The sequence below is a fragment of the Protopterus annectens genome, chromosome 8.part0 (assembly GCF_019279795.1).
Source record: "Protopterus annectens isolate FY-2018-M chromosome 8.part0, PAN1.0, whole genome shotgun sequence".
NCBI classification, from domain to species: domain Eukaryota; kingdom Metazoa; phylum Chordata; order Ceratodontiformes; family Protopteridae; genus Protopterus; species Protopterus annectens.
This window is the reverse complement of record NC_056741.1, coordinates 321,770,926-321,796,254: the sequence shown is the minus strand read 5'-3', so window position 1 is coordinate 321,796,254 and position 25,329 is coordinate 321,770,926. Positions and strand designations below refer to the sequence as shown.

At 41.9% G+C, this 25,329-nt stretch overlaps 1 protein-coding gene across 2 annotated transcripts in view; it reads left to right on the top strand.

The window, feature by feature from the left end:
* PTPN13 (protein tyrosine phosphatase non-receptor type 13) overlaps positions 1-25,329 on the top strand; it is a 1,949,788-nt gene that overhangs the window by 1,629,363 nt on the left and 295,096 nt on the right. For both annotated transcript variants that reach the window (XM_044079819.1, XM_044079818.1), the window contains one exon: positions 1,764-1,920. In XM_044079819.1, coding sequence (XP_043935754.1) covers positions 1,764-1,920 — 157 coding nt within the window. The remainder of the gene's footprint in view (positions 1-1,763; positions 1,921-25,329) is intronic.

The following is a 25,329-nucleotide window of genomic DNA, read 5'->3' as shown; positions in this document are numbered from 1 at the left end:
TGGTTGGTGTATTTTACCAGTTTTAAAGATTCCAAAGAGGGGCAAGTGGCAAATGTATGTTACTTCTTTCTTCTCTTCCCCATGCCATATCCAGCAGGTGCCTGAGCTCAGTGACTGGTTGACTATAGTTAAGGATGTTCCTAAGCTAACAAGAAACTCATTTGAAGGAGAAATGAGGGATCAGATCAGTCATATTTTGTGGGATGGTCTGGATTTTTAGTGGGTTGAGAGGATGATGCAAGAAGTGTGTTTAAAAATGATGAGCCAAAGTGTTGGCAATAATGGAGGGAGAGCAGTTATTCAGTTGAAGACCACTAGTTGTGATATGTTGTAATCTTCCATTACGGTTATGTTATGTGAGAACACTTTTGGGTTATAAAGGAGGGAGAGGCTTCTCTTTGTTTTATTTATTTATTTATTTAAAGTGATTTCTAATGGTATAGTAATGATTTTAGGCAGGCAGATTATTTAAGAACTTGTAAGAAGCACACACTTTTTACTTTTCTAATTGGAGCTTCATAAATGTATGTACTATTCCATGTAGGTGATTGTGCTTAGAATGTTTATTTTTTCCAGGAAAATGCTTGTTCTAGACTGGAAAAAGAATGGTGAAGAAAGAGAGTAATTTTCACTACTGTTGGCCTAGAACATTATAATTCTCCAGCATAAGCCTGTAGGCTTAAACAGAAGCAGTGTAAAGTTACTAGTTTATAAAGAACAGGTCATTAAGACTGATCCAACGCTAGGGGATTTATTCTATTTGTCACTGAAGTAGGTGAGACTAAACAGTGATCACTGAGGAGTAGAACATCATGTGTATCACATTGAATCTCTTATAGCGATACAAGCCAGCCTAATAAAGAATGTTTACCAAATAATGAATTTGTCTGGTTGGCTGATGCACAGTTTGAGAGCAGAACTATCCAAAGGTATTGAGAATTATGGATAATTAAGGTTACAGTACAAAACAATCTCCCATGACTATAGAGTTATATATACTAGTCAGGTGTAATTCTGAGCAGAGTGTGGTATTGGTGTTGATGTGTAGAACTCAAAAGACCAGTGATGACTGAAATCCTTGTTTTAGGCATAAAAATTCCGTTTTGAAAAAAAGTATATACTATACTGAAATTACAGTAGTACAAAAGTAGCTTAATTTATTTGAAATATAAAATCATTATGTACCTCTCTGAAATGTCTTTCTTGACTGCAGTTGTTTACTCGTTTTCTGAATAAATTCAGATTTTAAAAGCCAATGTAATTCAGCTTTTCTGGGAAAAATAAGTAATTTTTCCAGAATTTGGACTTCTTGATAGGAGTACATTTAACAATAAGAAACTTCATAGAATGTGACAATTTGAAACAGATTAATCATTGAACTGAATTTAAAATGTTGTTAATTATTGAATTGCACTTAGATGGTGTTTATATGTATTACTTGTACTACCACCAGTTTGCTTTGATTGATATTCTGTGTTTCTAATCTGCCTTTACTCAATACACTGGTACTGTAAAATCACCTTAATGACTTGATGTTACTAGACTAACACTACTTGTATAATTATTAGAATTTCATCTTATTAAATTAAAATAGCCTTATTTTAATAACCATGATTAGTGGCCTTGCTCATATTTATGCCTGTGTCTCAATTTTTATTTCTGTTTTTTCAGTCCAGGGCAGAACAACAAGGTTTATAATTTGTTTTTTAACTTTCAGAACCATCACAATGGTTTATTTTAATTTCTCTTTTTTTAACATTTAGGTGAATGGAGAAAGCATGCTAGGAGTCACTCACACCAAAGCTGTGACAACAATCCGTAAAGCCAGGGGATGTGTGAATTTTACTGTATCTAGAGTAACTTCCCAAAGTGTCAGTGGTTGCCAAATGGCCAGGAACTTTGACAATGATGCTAATATAGGTATGAATAACTTCTTTAAAGCAAGAATGGATAGTGTGTCTTGAGTTGGCATTATATCAGAAGTAAAAAAAAAAATGTATATTTAGAAAAGTGACTGTATCTGCCATATAAATGTGCTTCTCCAATTTTAGAAACACATGAAATTATGTTCATAAATTGTGTACACAACTTTATTAAGATCATCTACAAAGTGTATTTTGTTGTTGGAAGTCTTTACAATATTTTCCTGAGAAAATATCAAGCTGTTTGGAGATGTGGCCCTAGCCTAGTAGATATGACAAGCAAGTTTTCATAGCCATTTGCCTGCTTATTTTAGCCATTTGGTTCACAACAAACTTATATGTATGAAACGTGGGATTCATTAAGGTGCTGTGACTTACATATATCTTTCCCTGATTCAGCAAGCACCCTAACACAGTGTAGCGTGGTCCTGTTCCACGAAGGTGTGCAGCACTGCAACAGGGATGGCTCCATGGCCATGTTGAATGCCTGTGAGGTATTTGGGAGGCATACGCTTCAGGACGGCATCTGCACAGCTGAGTAATTCAAAAATTCACTTAGCTGTGTAAATCAGCATGATCATCCTCACAACATTGTGGTTATGAAAGCAGCCTTAGCATTGTTCAGCTACATACCATAACTGTGGTATAGGGATCAGGGGATGGAGGGAATACCCTAGACTATTAGAGATTACTGAGATTGAAGTGCTACAAAGGTGCCTACAGGAGTATGGGTATCAAGGGATGGAAGGATACACTAGCCACCAGTGCACAATAGATGTATGCCATTATGGCACTTCAGCTATCATGGGGGTGGGATAAAAATGAGTGGACCAACAGGTTAGGAACAGTGTTTTTGTGTGTGTGTGTGTGTGTGTGTGTGTGTGTGTGTGTGTGTTTTCATTCATATTAGACATTAGACCTTGACCACATTGGTTCCGACATCGTCCTCTGAACCGACGCCTTTATTGTTGACTCCAGTTTTGTTGGTTCCAGCTTCGGTACCGACAACCATTTTGGCACCAATCCCTGTGTCTGTGCAGACCATGACCTCGGCACCGATGACTTCTTCGGTGCAGACACCCGTAGTCCAGTCTCTTGGCACCGTTGTCCTTGGTGCAGACTAGTGAGATGGGCACCGAGTTTGCCTCTTTTGTGGATAGGCCTGTTTCTCCCCCAGTCTCCGTGAGGTCCACTAGAATCATTTCCGAACATGATGTGTTGCATCTTGTGGATCAGGTGCTCTTGGCCAGAGGTATCCCACCCCTCAGGAACTATCCTTCCTTGGGAGGTGATCACCTGTCTCCAAAGACCCCTTCTTATTCTCCTCCTTCATTTCCTTTGAAGTCCATGGATATAGCACAGTCTCCCCCTTCTGCGGTCCCCTTTATGGATCTCACTAAGGAACCGCAGTTGCCTTAATGGCAGGAAAGTTTTGCTACGACCCAGGATGTCAGTTGTGACATGCATAGTTTACTGCTCCAGAGCCATCCATGGACTCCGGGTCGGCAGGCTGAGCCACTTACAGAAGGGGTGACCGCTGTCCTGGACATTAATTCCTCTTCAGGTGGACCAGCCTCCATCCTCCTCTGGTACACTGGTTTCACAAGTCGCACCCAGTGGACACCGGGTGCAAGGACCTCAGGACATATTCCCACAGGAATCCCCCTTTCTGCTGTCTTCCCCAGCTTCTCCTGCTGAGGAGGTCCACCGGAAAAGTTCATGTAAGAGGAAGCACATGGACTCCATAGAAGAGTCCCTCACTGAAGACACAGATTTTGATGAGGGGGAAGGATCCCTCCAGTCACCCTCTGAGGTATCCTTTGGTGATATCCTCGAAATCCTGAAACAGAGAGGTGACTGGCAGTCCTTTAATCTGACCTCTGAGGAATATGTGTTCCTGCAGGCCTTTCGCGCTTGGCCCCCTACCTCCTGGGTTACTCCACCTGCCGATGAGCTTGTCCGGCTTATCGTGCAGCATGCTTGGAAGGCTCCTGATACTGTCTAAGCTATTCCCCAGAGGCCAGATAAGATTTTGTCCCTTCCTGCTTCGGATCCCCATTGGTCCAAAGATCTCCCTGTGGATGCTTTGGTGGTGGCGGCCGCAACAAAAACGGATCTGGCCAAAGAAGAAAGCCAGACTGTCCATCCGCCTAACAAAGAGTCCCGGGCCCAGGACAGGATAGGGAAGCATACCTTTGCATCAGTGACCTTTACTATCAGGTCCCTGAATTATATGGCACACTTTACCAGGCTTCAAAGTGATCTGATTTCTGAGCTCTCTGAAACGTTTACTGGTGCCGTGTCTGATGAGGTCCGTGACAAAGTGGCCTCTCAGCTGGCCACCATTGAATCAATATGCAACTCCTCTATGCGACTGATATCTCATGCATCAGAAGGAGCAGCTAGAGCAGCGGGTTCAGCTGCGGTCTTCAGACGACACGCCTGGATGTGCTTGTGCAATTTCGCGGAACCCTTTAAGGCTTCCTTTCTTAACGCTCCCATTGAGGCCTCCTCGTTCTTTGGGCCTAAAGTTAAAAGCACACTGGCCAGATGTGAACAGGATGGTAAGACCCTTTCTGCCATAGGTGTCCGTTATTCTTCCCCTCAACGTGCTTTCTCCTGAAACCAAAAGAGTGGGAAGATATGGTTCAAGAAATCTCAGGGTCCTTTCCATGACACACAGGCCGAGTTCTCCCCTAGAGGCAGAGGGGGAAACTCGCAGGGAAGACACTCCTTTTGGGGCAGAGGGGGTCTGCGTAACCAGGGTTCCAGGGATTCTTTCCCTGGTCAATCCTACCAAAGCTCCTGAAGAGTAGCCCAACTCCCTTCCTCTGGAGGTGGTTGGGGGATGTTTCTCCTTGTACCCTTCTGCCTGGCTAACCATCACCATTGATTCTTGGGTACAAAGGATTATAACCAGAGGTTATCATATCTCCTTCGATCTTTGTCCTGCCCTTTCAAAAATCCTTCCCGACGTTCCACCCAGTCAAAGGGAAGAAGCAACACTAGAGATAGAAAAGCTGCTAAGAAAGAGAGTCATCCAAATAGTCCCTCCAGATAGGATCCGGATTCTACTCTACTATTTTTGGTACCAAAGAAAACCGGGGACTGGAGACCAATTTTGGATCTCAGTGTATTGAACAAGTTTGTGAGAGTACAAAAATTCTGGATGGTCACAATACAGTCTATCCTCCCGCTTTTGGAAAAAGACGATTGGATGTACTCGATAGATCTACAAGATGCGTACTACCACATAAAAGTGGACAGGCCATCAAGTTTCTGCACTTCAGTGCGGGAGCCAGTCACTACAAGTTCAGAGTACTGCCTTTTGGACTCTCTACAGCCCCCAAAGTGTTCACAATGTGCATGGCAGTTGTCACAGCTCACTTGCGACTTCAAGGATTCCAGGTGTTTCCATACCTAGACGACTGACTCATTTCCGCCCCCACCAGACATCTACTGGAAGAAGCCCTGGCATACTCTCTCCTCGCTGCTCAAAGGCTAGCCATAAACATAAACTGGCAAAAATCCAATCTCACCCCATCTCATTCGACAGAATTCATAGGGGTTATCCTGGACACAAAGAACTACAGAGCTGCTATTCCAGAGCACAGAATTTTAAGGATAAAGCAACAACTGATTCCAATCCTTTCAAGAGAGAAATCCACGGCTCACTCGGTTCTACAGCTGTTGGGTTCCATGGCAGCCTCCATCACCATTGTTCCCCTGGCCAGGTTTCACATGAGGCTTCTACAGTGGCTACTGCTCACCCAATAGTATCCCTTTCAGCATCTTCTTTCAGCCATGATTCGAGTAACCCACAGATGCAAACAGGATTTAAATTGGTGGATGACACAATCTGTCACAATGGTCTCTCCCCTTCTTCCCCCAGCAACCCAAGGCTACAGTGACCATGGACGCCTCCCTGATGGGGTGGGGGGGGCTATGTCAGGGACAAACAGTCCAAGGCACTTGGTCCGAACTGGAGGCCCATCTTCATATAAATGTTCTAGAGCTGAAGGCGGTGCTTCTGGTGTTGCAAGCATTCCATCCCCTGCTGCTGTCTGGGACAATTGTGATTCAATCAGACAACATGGCAGTGGTCTGGTACATCATTAAGCAAGGTGGAACCAAATCTTACCCCCTTTGTCGACAGGGCATGAGGATTTGGCAGTGGGTGATGGCTACCAACCGTTTTCTTCTAGCAACGCACATTCCCAGGAGTTCCAACTTGATAGCAGACAGACTTAGCAGGTGCATTCTTCAACCTCACGAGTGGTCCCTGAATCCCTTGATAGCAGCGGAGATCTTTCACCACTGGGGCCATCCTTGCTGCGACCTCTTTGCATCCCCAACCAACTACAAATGCAGCAACTACTTTGCCCTGATTCCCCCTCCGGGACAGTCACCCAGGGATGCTCTAGTCCACGATTGGCCCTCGGGTCTTCTTTACGCATTTCCACCCTTTCCCCTCATTCCCCAGTTTCTGAAGAAAGCCCGTCAGTTGAAGAGCAAGGTGATCCTCATAGCACCATATTGGCCTCAACAGATTTGATTCCCCTTCCTTTGGCCTCACCTACCAGATCGACCATGGATTTTCCATCCAACCCCGGAGTTGATCTCACATCCACAGAACCTGATTCATCCCAACTTGAACAGCCTGAAGGTCACGGCTTGGCTACTCCAATTCCCTTGATTGCCAGGCAGAATGATCTTTCTTTACCAGTACGTGATATTCTCATTGCATCTCTTAAGTCTTCCACTAGAATTACTTATCTGAGCAAGTGGAAAAGATAAACAAGTAGACTCCTTTTCAGCACCAGTGTCGATAATACTAGACTATCTGGCCGACCTTTTTCAATCGGGTCTATCGGCCTCTACCATTAGAGTTCATTTGGCTGCAATTTCTAATTTTCATGAAGGTGTCCAAGATTCCTCTCTTATGTCCCACAAATTGTGCAAGACCTTCATAAAAGGTGTGAATCATGGAAGCCACCTTTTAGAGAACCCATTCAACCATGGGATTTATCATTAGTTCTACAAGCTCTGACAATGGCACCTTTCGAACCAACCTCTTCTTGCGACCTCAAGTATTTGTCATGGAATACCTTGTTTTTGGTCGCCATTACTTCTGCCAGACGTATTTCTGAGCTTCAAGCTTTAAGTATCAAGAGCCGATACTTGATTTTTCATAGAGATAGAGTATCTCTGAGAACTAATCCATCATTTCTGTCTAAAGTGATCTCTGAATTGTCCATTAGTCAAGCCATTGAATTGCCAGTTTTCTTTCCCAATCATTCAAACAGAGGAGAGTATTGCCTACATACCCTAGATATCCACAGGCAAATCTATTTTTAGTTAAACAGGACTAGGCCCTTTTGTAAATCCAGCCAGTTATTTTTGGCTTTTTCTGGACCTAGATTAGTATCTGCTGTTGCTAAGGTCAAATTAGCTAGATGGTTGAAGGACTGTGTGACCTTCATTTATACACAACGCAATATCTCATTGCCTACTACCATGAAAGCTCATTCAACAAGGTTGGTGGCAACTTCTGCCGCCTTCCATGCCAGGGCTTCCTTACATGACATCTGTGCAGCTGCAACTTGGGCTACGCCTTATACCTTCATCAATAATTACAAATTGGACTTGGCCTCCAGGGGAAGAGCATCTTTTGGTTCTATGGTGCTCATGAATGTACTTCCATGAGAGCCTCCCAGGAATAGAGGTAGCTGGGGACTCTGTCCCATGCGTAAGGAATGAACAAGGATTAACAATATCAGATAAAGAAGTTATGTCTTACCATAACATTCCATCTGTATTGTTGATCCTCATTCATTACGACCCTCCCTCCTTCCCCCTCCTGTGGTTTCTAGTGGATCTCACCATCCGGTTCTCTTAGGTTATTTGACCAGAGGTAGCCTCTACCTTCTTTGACTTGCAAACTCAATCTGAGGTAACAGGGAGAGGGGGATTGTGGGTAAGAGTTTAGCTCGAGAGTTTGAAGCTGATGCGAGCTTGGAAAATGGCCGGCTCGGTTCCGAGGTAGATACCCATGCATAATGACTGAACGAGGATCAACAATACAGATGGAATGTTATGGTAAGACACAACTTCTTTTTATTGTAGTTTTTCTGACCAGTTAAGCAATTCCACAGCTTATTTAAAAACCTGTAGGTAAATTTCAATTCCTAATAATTACTAAGATACAAACATACATAAATACACACACACACACACACATATATATATATATATATATATATATATATATATATATATATATATGCTTTTCATTTGGAGCCAGTTTAGAGTGTTTGTGTTGGATCTTGCTTTCGTTGTTTCTTTCTCCTCATTTCTTTTGGGAGGTAGAGGGCATTAGGGCATTTCACCTCTGGGATGCAGTATTTATTGGATTGATTGTTTTGCCTCTTTTTACTTTTTTGTTTGCTGAACCATGTTCTGGTACTGTATAATCTAATAAAGAGATTGTTAATAATGACAAGAAATTAGGCTTCCAGAATTATTCCCTCCCTAGAACAGTAGCCTACACTTGGAAAATATATAAGCATTAGACTCTCTCAACAACAACATATTAAGAATTTTGGGAAATATTTTAAAAAGTGGTTCTGAAATAACTGTCTTGATTTTGCTTCAGACTGGCGGCAGTTGGCAAAACAGTGGCGCAGATGCTGTTTTCAAATCAGTGCTGATCCTCTGTCAGAAATTTGCTAAAATTGCTTTGAAAATGAAACCAAGTTTTATATCTTATTTTAAAATGTAGTGTCCCACCAGATCTTAATTCTAAATAATAATTTTAGGGGACTGATTTTGAGTTTGAAAACTTGGGAGGGTATGTTGAAAAAGATGATGTCCTTCCTATTACTTAAGTTTGTGGTATTGCTGTATTCATCTGTTCAGTTTGGCTCGCTTATCCTCATATTTATCAGAATTATGTTTTGTAGCTCATATTAGTGGCAGATAACCACAGTGTGTGCTTATTTAAAATGTTGAAATTGTTGGAAACCTCAGTTAGTTTGCATGGCTTTATGTGCCTGATTGTCATGCTGACTACTTTTCATTCAGTGTTGGTGTGTTAATCCTTTAATAATAAAAAGGAAAACATGGATTAAAGGACAGCCTCATCCTTGCAATGTGGTTTCAATAATTAAAAAACTTTCCAGTGACTTCTGGTGCACTTTTTGGACCAGAAAAAAGTTGTCATCAGTCATGTGTTGGGCTCAAAGGAAAGATAATGGGAGATTTTAGATATTTATGTATTTCTCTGATTGCTTCTACCTGTGTTGCAGGGCAAAGATGTTTTCATTTTGTAAAGAAAATAAAATTTTGATCATAATGCTTCACTGAGTAGCATCATTAGAGCAAGATTTGTGACAGGGGTATTGCCTGTACATTCAGTGTGGTGGTAGGGTAGAGGTTATCCCAAGAACCAGAAGTTATTTTAGGTTTCTACCTTTTCTATAGTCAGAGACAACATTCCTAAATGATGCATTGAATCTTCCTACTGTTCTGTACGGCTGCCTTGCATATCAGTGATCCTGATAGTACAAGTCAAAAATTCACAGCACTGGATAAACAGACAAGCATTTGAAAGATCAGTGGTTGAGTGGCATCTAGGAGAAAGTTTGCAGAATGCAATTTTTCCTCAAAGCCAGGTTCCACCTATTTCAAGGGCATTCATATCTCTTCCATTGAGAACAAGATCCCATCTGAGAAACATTTTGGAGCAGGATAGTACAGATAATGGGAGAGAGAATTAACTCTTGCAGACTCAGAGTATCACTCCACTTTTTTGTACAGAAAAAACAGGACCGGTGGGGATGACCCTAGATTTTTCTAGCCTTAACAAACAACTCAGATTAAAAAACATTTAAAATATTAACCATCCAGGCACTTCTACCCATGCTTTCTGGAGAGACTTGAATGAACCTTTTAGATATGAAAGATGAAAATCAGCATATTCCAGTGTTCACATATCACAGGATAGTTCTCATATTTCAGGTGGGGAATCCTCATTACAGGTATGCAGGTCTCTTCTGATTGGGGTAGCTGAAGCAGGAACATTTTCTGGTGTCTTTCTTGAGTTGTGTGTTGCCTCTTAAACCAAGGAGGTTCCATATTCATCCTGACTTAGATTAGTGTCATCAAAGCTCTACCCATACTGCAGTTATTAATAAACCACTTGAATGTCAATATTCTGTTGATCGTTTCATAGGAGTGTAGGATTCTTTTCAGGAGAAATTCCTTTTGGTAAGTGGAATGATACAGCACCTACTGCCTTTATTTCAGTGCTGCCTGTTAGTATATACTTTTAGGAAGACTGTTCCTGGTGCAGAATAATAGACTTCATTAGAGGAAGTTTCTACATTAATTCTTGAGCTGTGTGACCATGTAGAGGACAGTTTATATGAGGAGAGCCCTTTGATTTCCTTTTTAGTCAGTGAAGTGGACTGGTTTGTTAGGCCTGCCCTGCTTAACTCAGGTGATGAAAATGAATTTAAATCCACGGAGGGGTTGGTTAATTCAAAGCATCTGGTTTCTGTTACAGATGAACCTGTACATCAGCTTGAAAAAATATGTTGGCCATGACTCTAGCTGTAAAGGGATTTAAACACTGATGTGTTCTAAATATTCTTCAGGTAGTACCTTACTGTAACACTGTAATGTAATAAATAATCAGGCATGGTGGCATAAGGTTACACTCACTCACTGTTTCTGGAAGGCCATGCAGCTGTCTGAATTAGTACTGTCCCATAAACTTCATTTGATGGGCATTCACCTCTTGGGTGAAAGTGTGTTGGCAGACCAGTTTATCTGTCAGCTCACCTAAATTTTGTGTGGATGCTCAGTTTGCAGTGGTTATGTTGTGTAACATGTATGTTCCACATGACAGAAATGGAGCTTTTTGCATCCATGGAGTGTTCAGCTACCAGAGATTTAGAGGGGGTCTTCAGGACAATCTTTCAAGGCATTTGAATGTTAATGTTTTTTTAAGCATTCCAACATTTTCCTGTCTTTGAGTGCTAGCCTGTATACATTTTAATGGTGATCTCCTTTCTTTGCAGGTAGTTAATATCCTAGAAGAAGCTGTGAAACTTTCTACTATAAAATCTTAATTGTCAAACAGGAACAGTTTTAGTTTTAGTACAACAAAAAGAGTTTAGTTCCTTTCCAGGTGCAGCTTCCTGTCATACTCGATTATCTGTGTCATGTGCCTTGCTTGGGCCTTTCATAGACTTCCTTTAAGCGTCAGTGTTCTGCTTTGTCAGCTTGTCCTGAACTGAAACCTTCATTATTTATCTAGGATGTTTCTTTTGGGAATTTGCTTGGGCCTTTCAGAGACGTCCTTTAAGGGTCAGTGTTCTGCTTTGTCAGCTTGTCTTGAACTGAAACCTTTAGTATTTATCTAGGATGCTTCTTTTGGGAGTCCTTCACCTCAGTATTGCTTTGAAAGCAGTCCTTCTAGTGTGGTGATTTAAACTTTGATTTAGAAAGGATGACAAAGCATCATTTTGAACCTGTTTATTCTATTCCTTTGAAGTTTCTTTTCTGAAAGAAGTTACTTCATCTGGCAGTTACAAGTGAAAAAAAGGGTATCAGAGTATCTAGATTACATTCCATTAATGTCTTAGCATTGTGAACAGTAAGCAATAAACTTCACTGTAGTTACCACGGTTTCTATACATTAGAGCCTAACCTCTGGTAACACTTTTTGTCTCTCTCTAACATATCTAGACTTGAAGTCCCTGTTCCTTAAATCAGCTCATTGTAAATGCTGCAAGCATAATGATTTTCCTAATTCATACTGTCCCTAAATTTAGCAATTAACACAGTTAAAATCTGTTATGTAAATAACTCATTTAAAGTTGTAAATATTTTTTGAAATTCTTTTTTTAAGAAAATGTTATAAATTTAGCAAATTTCCAATATATATGCAGAAAGAAAGAAATTCAACATCACATACTGTTATATACAATGTTAGGAATATATTGAATCATCAAGGTAGTCTTATCCAATTAACACATTGAGTCTTTGTATTTCAATAGCAACATTTCAAGGCTATCCCAAAGTTTTAGTATGATTTATAGATCTTATTGTGATCACATCCTTTTCAGTTTTACGTAGTATTGCTGACAAATTTAAAAATTATTTGAATGTTGGTATGATTTCCAATTTTTTGTTATAACTTTTTAGCAACTGCCAAAAAACTCCAAAATATTTTTGTTGTTTGGCGTTTACAGACACAGGAAGTGGAGCATTCATTATTATTATTGATCTAGTTAAAGAACAGTTATTAGACGATAATCCCTTAAAAACATACTTGTCTCTTCCCAATATAAATTATATTTTTCACAATCCATAAACATGTGTGTCCAGTCAGCTTTTACATCTTTACATCTCCAAACTGACAAAATCGTTCATTTTACTAAATGTAGAGATTTTACAGGGAGTAACAAACATTCTCTGTATATATTTCCACATAAAGACTTTCCAGTATAAACTTGAAGAAGTTTGACTAACTTATTTAAGTAACTAAGTTTGATTTTTACAGTCTGTTGAGTCACTCAAACCACTACTATCTAAAATGTTCCATAATTTTGCATTTAAATTTTTTATTATTATTTATAATTAACTTGTATAACTTGGACAAGCTTCCAAGATTTGGAGCGCTTTTGCAAGGAAGAGTGGACAAATATTGTCAAGTCAAGATGTGCCACGCTGATAGACTCCTACACAAGAAAGACTGAATGTTGTAATTAAATTAAAAGGTGCTTCAACAAAGTATTAGTTTAAGGGTGTGCACACTTACGCAACCAGCTTATTGTATGTTTTTTATTTTTTATATTTTTCCCCTAACAGATTTGCTTGTTTTTTAATTGAATTGTACAGGTTATAGGTCACATTAAAGGTGTGAAAAGTTTTGAAATTATTTATTGTGGTCTCATTTTTTATATCACAAAAACCTGGCATTTTAACAGGCGTGTGTACACTTTTTATAAACACTGTAAGTTGTACAGCATAAAAGGATTTCCTTACCATTGTGGCCATGGGGTGGTCAAAGCTAAGGCTACAGTCCACCCAGATCCCTGAACATTTAGTCAACTCTTAGGGGGTTTATTATCAACATGGTGATATGTGGAATGGTTGGCTTCCCAAAGGATACAGTTCTTACACGTTTGTTATACATTTCTTAGCATAGAGTTTAAGACCATGGCTTTGACACCATTTGTTAGTAAAAAGATAGACCTTCTTGAAGAATGTTAGTGTTTGCAGGGAAGTCAGTGATAACCCCCAGCTTGCAATCATCTGCAAACTTCGTCAGCGATAAACCTTCTGCATTTGCTTCCAACAGATGCCAAAAAGGAGCGAGCCTAGTACCGAGCCCTGGGGGACTTCACTAGTGACTGGCCTCTTGGAGGTGGCCTCACCTATTTTGACCTCCTGGGTCCTAGCAGTGAGCCAGTTGGCTATCCAGTGGATGATAAAAGGGTTTATACCTAAATTAGTGAGCTTGAATATACTACCTGAATGGAGCATTGTATCAAAAGCCTTGGCCAGGTCGAGGTAAGCTGTGTGTACAGTCTTACCTTCATTCAGTGCCTTGGTGACCCTGTCAAGAAAGTCCACCAGATTTAATAGGAATGACCTTCCTTGATGGAAGCAGAAATGTGATGGGTTCAGTGTTTGCAGGTTACCTATAGCCTCATTTATATTGTCTGTGATGATTCTGTCCATGGCCTTACATGTAAGGCTGGTAAGACTTGTGGGCCTGTAGTTACCCAGATCAGTGGTTGGACCTCCTTTGTGCAGGGGGATGACTCTAGCCATCTTCCATTCCTTGGGCACAAAACCTGACTGAAGGTTGCAGTTGAAAAGTGATTAAAATGTACCAGAGAGGTCATATTTTATGCTATTTGTTAAACATCCCGCGATGTTATTGAGGCCCATCGATGGAGTGTTTTTGGCCTTAGAAAGTGCATTGATGACCTGTTCCCTAGAAATGGTTGGGGGGATTGTGTTATGTGGTATTTCCTTTAGACTATCGAGGGGGATGGGGGGAGAAATTTGAGGTGAACCTGTCAGCCAAAAGGTTGGCAATGGCCTCTGGTTCAATTTGGGTGATGCCATTTACAATAAGTTCTGTGCATTGTTGTGTATATCCTCGGAGGTCATGGACATAGCTGTAGAAAGGTTTGTGGTTGCCCTTTGCTTGTGAAGCTACTTTTCTTTAAATGTAGTCTTTGAAGTATTAATTAACCCTCTTAGCTTCTTGTTTAGATTGGTCTGGGAGCTTTTAGTATGTATGGCTTTGTTCCTCCTACCCTCGGCCAAGATAATTTTTTTGTAGAACCAATTGATAATGTGATTCCACCAGAGTGGTTTGTCTTTTGAGTTTGTTATTCTTAGTATGATTGGGCACAGCTCGCAGTATACAGCCTATCAGTATGGCTGTACAGAGAGTTTGTACATAGTTTGGTGCTTGCTGTGGTGTTTGCTGGGTTTGTGGGTGTTTGGAATTTAGCCAAGGTTTTGCTGAGTAGCAAGAGGTTAGCCTTGGAATAGCTCCTAAAGGTTTTTCATTTTGCTGGATGCCCAGATATAATTTTTATTTCAAGTAATACTACCTTATAGTCAGATCTGACAAGCAAAAATATTACATTGGTTGAAAACCATCGATACCTCCCCATGTTCATGAGTACAAGTTCAAGGATGCTTGTATCCCTGGTAGGAGAATGGACCAACTTTTCCAGGAAGTTGGTATTAACAAAGTTTAGGAATTGCTGGGCTTGTGCAATAGAAGTGGTGTAGGATTCCTAATCTATAGAGGGGTAGCTGAAATCCCCCAATAATATCATATTGGGTTGAATGGTGAGGGACTCTAGACCATTGAGATAGGGAGTATGCATTTCCTGGGACATTGAGGGGGACCTATAGGTTGCAAGTATATGGTGTGATACCCTGTTTATGGTGAGTTGCACATGTATGAGTTCTAGTGGGTCATATACTTTAATTATTCTGGATGTGAAATTGTTTTTAATATAGACTTAGACTCATCCATCTTTAGTTCCCTGCTGTGCAGTAGCCAGTCTAAAGGTGTGAAGGGTGTTATAACCTTATGCTGCTCTGGTACTGTCAGTGACGTTAAACTATGTCTTCTTTACTCCACAGATGTCTGCACTCTCCAGGGAAAGGAGGGCTTGCAGGGAGTAGAGTTTCTTGTTAAGACTTCTGGTATTGAGCAGTACCATCTTCAGATATTCCTCCATAGGTTCAGTTAAATTTATTAGTAACTTTTTTAAAATACTTGTCAATTTTATAATTACCAGGATTATTATTTTTATCTTAAGATCCTCATAGAAGTTTTTACAGATATTCAGAATTTCTTCTATATCTGAAATAAGCTTGTAAGTGTGAGGATTTTGGATATTATTGATGTTCATCGTGTTTCACTGCTGCAGACATTACACTTGGGTTATCCTGCCGTCAGGCAGTCCCGCAGTCAGCCAGAGTTCCAAAGTCTTGGTCCAGCATCGGTTGCTGTCACTTCTTCCCTGACGTCAGTGCGCCAGGGGTATATAAGATGCAGCCAACACCATTTTCTTCAGTCTTTCTTGCCGCGCGGTGCCCGAAGCAAAAGCAGTTCGCAAGTGCCGGTCGGCTGACTCCTGAGATTTCAAATTCGATTTCAGATCCGAAGTCTTCAATAAAGCTAAGTACCCCATTGGGGAAACTTTTTCCTTGCCTCAGACCGATGTCAGTAAAAGTTAATAATTGTATTTCTTGTGGGAAGCAAATGCCTCATAAGGATTTTCATTCTTACTGTATTCCATGCCTAGGCCCAGATCACAACGTCACTAGTTGTTGGTTTTGTGCTAGATTTAACAAACGCACTATTAAACGTCGGTTTGATTTTGCACGCCATTATTTTGGCCGAAGGTTTAATTATACCATGCCGTCGGAGCAACCGACGACCGCAATTCACAAAAAACGCAAAGATAAGGATATAAGGATAAGGACAGGCATCCGCAGCCCAAAACTGACGACGAAGCCTCTTCTAGGCCAGTCGCCGGTTCGCTGGTTCTCAGTGAGGCGCTTTCGCAGCCCCTGACACCCGCTACCTCAGAGCCACAGGCCCCGACCGACTCCCATGTGGAGTTGCCTAGGCCTCTGGATACTCAAGGTGTTGGGCCTACGGAGACTAACCCTTCAGATGGGTCCGAAGCTGCTGAGCAGGCTTCAGCTTCTGAGGGTGTTTTCAGACCTTCACAGCTTGCCATTGCATCTACAGCCAAGTCTAAAGCAACATTAAAGACAAAGAAGCAAGTACAGCATTCACCTGGACAGGCCTCCATGCCTAAAAAGCAGATGCTCAAAATGGCCAAAGACTTAATTACTCTGATCAGGGGTACCCATCCCCCTCCTGATAAAAGGCCTAGGCAGGATACAGACTATGATTCCTCTGACCAGATATCTATATATTCTGACTCCTCTTCAGACCAGGGATATTCCTTACCCCCCCTATGAGGACTCTGCTGAAGAATCTATCCCCTCAGCCTCTCCTCCTGAGGATTATTCTTTTGGGGAAACCTTATACACCATGAGGGAGCATTTCCACTGGGAGGGCCAGCATTACTCAGAATCCAAGAAAAGGCTCAGATATTTTCTATTATTGCCTCAGCACAGGCCCCTTGCTATTCCGCCAGTGTTGGCTATTGTGGATGATGTGTTCTCTGAATCCAGTTTAAATCCAGATTCATTACCCCCTGCTCCAGTCAAGCCAGACAGGTACTACAGAGTCCCTGACTCTCACAAATTTCTTTATAGAAATCCTGCTGCTGACCCAGAAACTATTTCTCAGAGTCTCAAATGGGTAAAGGCCTCCACAGCTAAAACTCCAGTTCCCTCGGACAGGGATTCCAGAGCATTAGACAGATGGGGAAGAAAGTTTACACCTCAGCAACATTAGCAGTGAGAGCTTTAAACTGCCAGTTTCACATGCTTAAATATCAACAATACTTACTGTCTCAGTTAAAACAGAAAATGAGTACGAGTGCAGAACAACCTGATTTTAAGGAAATGCAGGATTTATTGCATGCAGCTGAACAAGTGGGAAAGCATACTTTGCAATGTGGTTTTGATTCATTAGAAGCTTCTTGTAGAGCAGCAGTTACAGGATCTGTGATTCGAAGGCTTGCTTGGTTAAAGGAACAAACCTTACCAGATCATGTTAAGGCAAAATTATTAGATGCTCCTTTACAGCAAGATATTTTATTTGGTGTTAAAGTAGGGGAGGTATTAAAGAAAATGGAGGATAAGGCAAAATCTATGCAAACAGTAAAGGATTTCTTACAGGTACAGCCACCAAGATTTAGCAGAAATTGGCCTACTAAAAATGGGTCCTTTCCAGTGTCAGACAGGCCACAAAGAGGCAGATACGCCCAAGAGGCAAATCTCAGCCCCAAGGATCTTACAGACCACGACAGTGGGGTGCTTCAACACCAAAGGGAGGTGAGGACAAGTCACAACCTTACAGGAAACAATCTCAATGACTTTCCCCTTCCAATGCCAAACTCTACCTTGTTGGCAGCTCCCTTAGGGGGGGAAACCAGCACTTTTTTCACAAAACTGGCAAACAATCACCCAGGACAAATGGGTGCTGAATATTGTGTCTCAAGGTTACACGTTCCACTTTCACACTTTACCAAGGCTAAAAGGAATGCCAGACCTGCCACAAAATCAATGGGCAGAGGCACAAAAACAAATTACAGCCCTCATGGACATGAGAGCTATTCAGAAAGTACCACAGCAGGAACAAGGACAAGGTTTTTACTCAAGACTCTTCCTGGTCCCCAGAAAGGACAAAGCCTGGAGTGCCCATTCTAGACCTTTCCACTCTAAATACTTACCTGGATGTTCTGAAATTCAAAATGTTGACACTACAGCAGCTCCTTCCCATGTTGAGCAAGAAAGCTTGGCTTGTTACTTTGGACCTCAAAGAGGCATACCTGCATGTCCCTATCAGACAAAATTGCAGAAGATACCTCAGATTCCTAGCTGGTTCAATGCACTACCAATTCTCTGCACTGCCCTTTGGCTTATCTACTGCGCCCAGGGTCTTCACAAAGTGCCTGGCACCAGTAATTGCATTTTGCAGACAAAAAGGAATTCAAATTTATCCATACCTGGACGACTGCCTGATTCAAGCAGAGAGCAAGGACATTCTTCTAAAACATCTGGCGTTTGTAAAAAAGTTATTAAGTTGCCTAGGGTACACAGTAAACGAAAAGAAGTCAAAACTAGTGCCCTCACAAGAGATAATATTCCTGGGTGCCAGCTTAAATACAATGGCCCAGATGGCTTATCTCACGCCAGACAAACAAGGACAACTGATTCAGTATTTTCAATTAATGGCAACAAAGTTCCAACTCCCTGCAAGAAAAATTCTGCAGGCCTTGGGATTCATGGCATCCTGCATACTTCTAATTCCATATGCTAGACTGCATATGAGGAAATTACAATGGTACCTAAAAAGTGTTTGGAATCAACACTCTCACAGCTTGGAAACGGTAATACCACTAATTCCCTGCCTGCAACAGGAGTTTCGATGGTGGGCACAGGCATGTCACCTCAACAAGGGTCAGCCTTTCACACTACCCACAGCCAGGCAGACTTTAACAACAGATGCTTCGGATTACGCCTGGGGAGCACACATTGCATGAAAATGTATTCAGGGCAAATGGACCACAGACAAAATGCATCTACACATCAATCAAAAAGAGATGTTGGCTGTACAAAATGCCCTAACAGCTTTCAAGGACCTTCTGCATCCAGGACAATTATTATTAAAGACAGACAACACCACAGTAATGTGGTACATAAACAAGCAAGGGGGCACTCATTCTTACCCCCTATGCAGACAAGCCATGACCTTGTGGAACACAGCTCTAGCTTATCAAGTTCATTGGCAAGCACAATTCCTGCCAGGAAAGAAACATACTCTGGCAGACGACCTAAGCAGAAACATCATGGATCCTCACGAGTGGAAATTAAATCCACAAGTTTTCAGAATGATAATGCAAAAATGGGGGTGCCCGAACATAGATCTCTTTGCCTCCCCACTGAACTGCCAACTACAAAAATTCTGCACAAGGTCTTATCACACACAAGCATGGAAAGTGGATGCTCTTTCGTTCAGCTGGAAAAGCCTACACGTTTATGCCTTCCCTCCTCTACCTCTCCTTTCGAAGGTTCTCCTAAAAGCCAGACAAGAAAAACCACAGATGATTCTGATTGCTCCAGACTGGCCATGCCAACATTGGTACCCAATTTTAAAGAACTTAGTTCGAGGCCCACTTTGGATTCTGCCTCAAATTCCACACCTTTTGACTCAACAAAACAGTCAGATCCTACACAGTCAGCTCAAAACCTTATCCCTGGCTGCATGGCAGATTATTTAGCCAAACAGGCAACACCTCTCTCAAAAGCTGTTATGGATGTCATTTTGGAGGCCAGTAGGCCTAGCACCAGGAAATCTTATTCAGAAAAGTGGAAGAGATTCTGTGCCTGGAACCAGGCTCAAAGCCTTGACCCTCTTGCCCCTAACATACCTCAGATACTACAATACTTAACTGAGATGCTGGACAAAGGACTATCCTTCTCATCCATTAAGATCCACGCCTCTGCCATCTCTGCTCATTACAACACAGATCCTCCTATTTTCTCTCATCCATTGCTAAAGCTGTACCTCAGAGGGGCAAAAAACATAAGACCGCCCCGGAGAGCACCAACACCTACTTGGGACCTCAGTTTTGTCTTGGAAAAGCTCACTTTACCTCCTTTTGAGCCAGCCAATGCAGCAGAAATAAAATATATATCATGGAAAACTGCCCCGCTACTGGCAATAACCTCAGCACGAAGAGTCTCAGAAATACAGGCACTAATGGCAGTGGAGCCCTTCATCATTTTTCACCAAGACAGGGTTTCCTTAAGAACAAACCCTTTATTTATGCCTAAGGTGGTATCCAGTGTGGCTCTCAACCAAACTATTCACTTGCCAACATTTTATCCAAACCCCCAGAATAAAGGGGAGATAATTCTACATTCCTTGGACATGCACAGACAATTACACTTCTACTTGGACAAAACAAAAGCTTTCAGGAAAACTGAGCAATTGTTTGTATCCTATGCTGCAAGATCACAGGGAAAGGCTATTTCAAAGCAGACCATTTCAAAGTGGATAGGACACTGTATCCGGTTCTGCTACACACAGCATGGGAAGCCTGTACCATCTAACATTAGACCACATTCCACCAGGGCAATTGCAACTTCTACTGCCTATCTTAGAGGAGTACCTACCAAGGACATTTTGGAAGCTGCAACTTGTTCAGTGCACACCTTTACCGAGCATTACCACTTGCCTCTTTACTCCAGATCCAGAGCTGGCTTTGCCACTGCAGTGCTGTAGGGTCTCATAGCCACACCAAATCCTCTCTAGAACCAGCCACCCTGACTCAGCTTTGGAATTCTTCCCAAGTGTAATGACTGCAGCAGTGAAACACGATGAACATAGTACAGTTTTGTACCTACCATAAATGTAGATGTTTGAGTGTCTTCACTGCTGCAGTCCTGGTTACCCACCCGCCTTCCCCTCTTTCTTAGCTGGGTCTTATCTATATCTTTCTACACTATACTTTTTATGTGGTGTATTTGCTGGCTACTAAAGATTATGTTTTTACCCTATGTATGTTTTGTAAGCAATATGTATTGCCTACCCTTTTGGGGGCACCTGACATCTGGGACAAGAAAAACTGAAGAAAATGGCGTCGGCTGCATCTTATATACCCCTGGCTCACTGACGTCAGGGAAGAGGCGACAGCAACTGACGCCGGACCAAGACTTTGGAAATCGGGCCGACTGCGGGACCGCCTGACGGCAGGATAACCCAAGTGTAATGACTGCAGCAGTAAAGACACTCGAACATCTACATTTATGGTAGGTACAAAACTGTACTATTTGTGTCTTTTTGCTTAATATCTTATTCTGTCAGCTAATCTTTTGAAGTCATCACATAACATAACTGTGTAGTTATATTTTTCTAAAGCTATCTCCACTTTATACCTTAAAACTGTTTGATAGTTTATCATTCATTTTTTATTGACTTTAGCATATTATCTAATTTGTTGTTCAGACCTCGCTATGTATATTTCATCTTGTATTTCTAACAACTATTTATCCCACTCTTTCATTCTATTACTAGCCCATCTTCCTATTCTATTTTTAGTATGCATTCTGTGTTGGTAACTGTATTCAGAACACAACCTAGAGCTGATTACTGAATTTCCTGCCTGCACTTATTTTTAAAATCGTTTTTTTCTTAAAACTTGCATTTTATCTGTCTCTGGCAGCACTCAAGTGTGGGGTCATTTACTGCACTGTTCTAACTTGTTGATACCTGTGAACCTCTGCTTTCCTTAAAAAAAACAAAAAAAACAAAAAAGTCTTGCTTTTTTTCCACTTTTCTGAGGTTTAAAAAAGTTCAGTTACAGATTTGCTGTTCTGAACTGTTTTTAAGTTTCTTGGAGTCCATTGTTTGCTTGGGCTAAAGGGAAGTCTCTGTGTTCGTCAGTGGCAGTGATAAACATTGAGCAGCCTGCCTGCCCCTGTGGGAGTGCTTACTGCCTTGAAACTGTAGTTTTATTGGCCATTTTGGGTCAGTTCCTAACTCCTTGATCTCCCTCTCTTAAAACCAGATTGCCTTGTGGTTTTGGCGTCTTTTCAGACTTGTTGGCTGTTGGTGAAGCACCCACCAAGAGGAGAAAACGCTGAGAGAAGAAAGGAGCCACTTTTGAGATTTTAAGTATTTTGCTTCAGATTATTTAAGTTTTTCTGCATTGCCGCCTACTTTTGAGCATTTTCTGGCTTGTTAAACTTGATTTCTGTGTTGGTAACTGTATTTAGAACACAACCTAGAGCTGATTACTGAATTTCCTACCTGCACTTATTTTTAAAATCGTTTTTTTTTCTTAAAACTTGCATTTTATCTGTCTCTGGCCTAGCACACAAGTGTGGGGTCATTTACTGCACTGTTCTAACTTGTTGATACCTGTGAACCCCTGCTTTCCTTAAAAAAAAACAAAAAAACAAAAAAACTTGCTTTTTTCCCCACTTTTCTGAGATTTAAAAAAGTTCAGTAACAGATTTTCTGTTCTGAACTGTTTGTAAGTTTCTTGGAGGCCATTGTTTGCTTGAGCTAAAGGGAAGTCTCTGTGTTCATCAGTGGCAGTGATAAACATTGAGCAGCCTGCCTGCCCCTGTGGGAGTGGTTACTGCCTTGAAACTGTAGTTTTATTGGCCATTTTGGGTCAGTTCCTAACTCCTTGATCTCCCTCTCTTAAAACCCTCTTTTGCGCGGTTTTGCGCATAGCGCAATATCGGGCAGCGCAGCCTAATTGAGTTTAAACTATTCCTGGCTCCACGAAGTCTGCTCTTCACTTTTTCCCTTAGAACTGCTCTATCTCTCAAAGTAAACACCATATTCTCATTCTAAGGCCCCTCACTGGTCCAAATAAGTAATTTTACAAGTTAGCACTAATAAACCATAAGCACTACTTACTCTTATACTCTCTATGATTACCTTGTCCCCTATTGGTCCGTTTTAATTCAGTTCCCTATATTACTCTAGCATGTCCAAAGGTCAGTCAGTGGTTTCCTCTCCAGTCCAGCTTGTGAATCTGGGAATTTTGAGGCAATGTTACAACTGTCTCATGTACACGGACAACCCTCTCCTCCTCCAAACAGGTTTGAATATATGTGAGAGATGCAACCATATTGCCAAACTGGAGGCTGAGCTCTCTCATCTCAAAACTGGTGTAACCAGTCAGGAGGAGAAGGTAACCTCACACAACACAATTCCAGTATCACATAGTCCCACCATAACAACGAACCAAACACATAAAAACACAAAAATATACTCAGAGGCTCTAAATATAAATCTGCCTAAGCAACAGAGACCTCCAAAGCAGACGTCCAAGCAAACGCTACCCCAAAACAAAACACGTACAACACATAGCACACAAAGTCAGTGTGCCAAGCAGTCACAGCCCTTAAGGCTGAATAACACACCTGATACTCTTGTAATAGGTGACTCTATTGTCAGACACACTGACGTCCCGCTCACCAGGCTGAATAAAGAGAAGGTCACAGTGAGCTGCCTGTCGGGCGCTAGGATCCACCACATAACGCAAGCACTCAGGTCACTCCAAAGCAAATACAAATATGACTCAGTCATTGTACATGCTGGCGTGAATGACCTGAGATGTACCTCCCTCGACTACATGAAAAGAGACATAGAGGAGCTCTCTGATCATGTAGCCCAGGCCAGTATGACCCTGACCTTGAGCAGCATCTTACCCTCACCTAGAATGATGCTACAGTATAAAGACAAAATGATCGATTTTAACAATTGGCTAAAATTTTGGTGTCATTCAAAGGGGATCCAGTGTCTGTCAGCCTGGGATGACATGCTCGAAAAGCCACGTTGCTTCACTAGGGATGGCTTGCACCCGTCACCCCTGGGCTTTCGGATATTGGCAAAGGCTCTTGCCACCCCCATAGTGCCTTTTTTAGGCAAGGCTCAAAAGTCAAACCCACCTCCATAGACAGCACAAGGAACAAGAAACTAAGGGTAATGCTGCTAAATGCCAGAAGTCTTAACCTTAAGATGCATGCACTCGAGGCTCTCCTCAGTATGGAGAACATCGATATCTGTGCAGTGACAGAAACCTGGTTCAAGGCTCCAGAGAGCACCCTAGCACTACCAGATTATACCTCATATCATGCTTTTCGGCCCCAAAACCCAGACCTAACCACAAAATGAGGGGGAGTTTCCATATTTATCAAGGATATCCACACCTCCAGGTTATTGGCATTGCACGAAGTATCGGAGACCATCCATGTGCAACTGACAGTGGGCAAGACTGCTTTTCAGTTTATAGCATCCTACAGACCACCCTCTCAAAGTCAGGAATCCCACTCGGCTTTCCTGAAAACATTGGAGAACATGAAGATCTCTCCGAACACCATTATATTGGGTGACTTCAACTACCCAAACATAGACTGGGAGCATTACTCAAGCCCCAGCACCTTAGCCCAAAGGTTCCTGGAATTTATAAACTCAAATGCTATGGAACAACTAGTCACCACTCCCACAAGAGGGGAAAACATACTAGACCTGATAATTACCAACATGGGGACTCTATGCTCCATACCAGAAGTATATCCCTCATTGGTAAGATCAGACCATAAATTAATTTCACTGGATATCCGCATCCCGACCCCACCCCCAACCCAGAAAACCACAGTGAAAAACTTCTCAAAAGCGAACTTCACACTTCTCAAAACTGAAGTGGAATCTTTCAAGGCCCCAGAGCCAGTGGAAACTACGGCTCAAACTGCAGAATCCTATATAAATGTACTCTACGGACATCTCCAGGAATGCATGGATCATGCTATCCCAAACAAAATCAAGACCCAATCATCCAAAGGCAGGCGTTCAGTCTGGTGGACCCCAGCCATAAATAAACAGTACAACAGAAGGAGGAAGCTACTACATGACAGAGCAAAATCCCTAAAAGGGAAGGCATCTCTGATTACTAGCAAAAAATTACGATCCCTCATAAAATTCTCCAAGGCCAGCTTCGAGAGAAAAATTGCACAGGACACTAAAGACAATCATAAGGCTTTTTTCAGTTATGTTAGGAACTTGGGATGCAACTCCCAGACTTGTTCTGAGTTGATTCTAAATGACAAAAAATACACTGAACCCACAGACATCACCAATATCCTGGCAGACAGGTACAGTGCAAACTCCCCCCCCCCCCCAAAAGAGCAAGTATCTGTCCCGGCAGAGTGCAGCTTCCCAAACATCTCTGATGCTCAGGTGAAGGCCGCCCTCTCCAAAGCAAAAAACACTGCTTCCATGGGACCAGATGGCGTCCCGGGTTGTGTCCTACATGAACTCCAAGAAGAACTAATCCCTCAAGTAAAACTGCTGTACAATCTCAGCCTCACTACAGGATATGTGCCCAAAGAATGGCATACAGCAACAGTGGTCCCACTCCACAAAGGTGGCGCCTCTGCGGACCCTGGAAACTATCGCCCCATAAGCCTGACTAGCCTAGTCTGCAAGGCTATGGAGAGGATCATCATGGAACTCATAAACAAACACATTGGGGACTTACACACACTAGATCCTACCCAATTTGGCTTCCTCAAGGGCAGATCCTGCCTTTTGAACCTGGTCGACTTCTTCAAAACAGTCACCAAGGCCATAGATGAGGGGAAGGTAGTCCACACAGCCTATCTCGACCTCGCAAAGGCATTTGACACA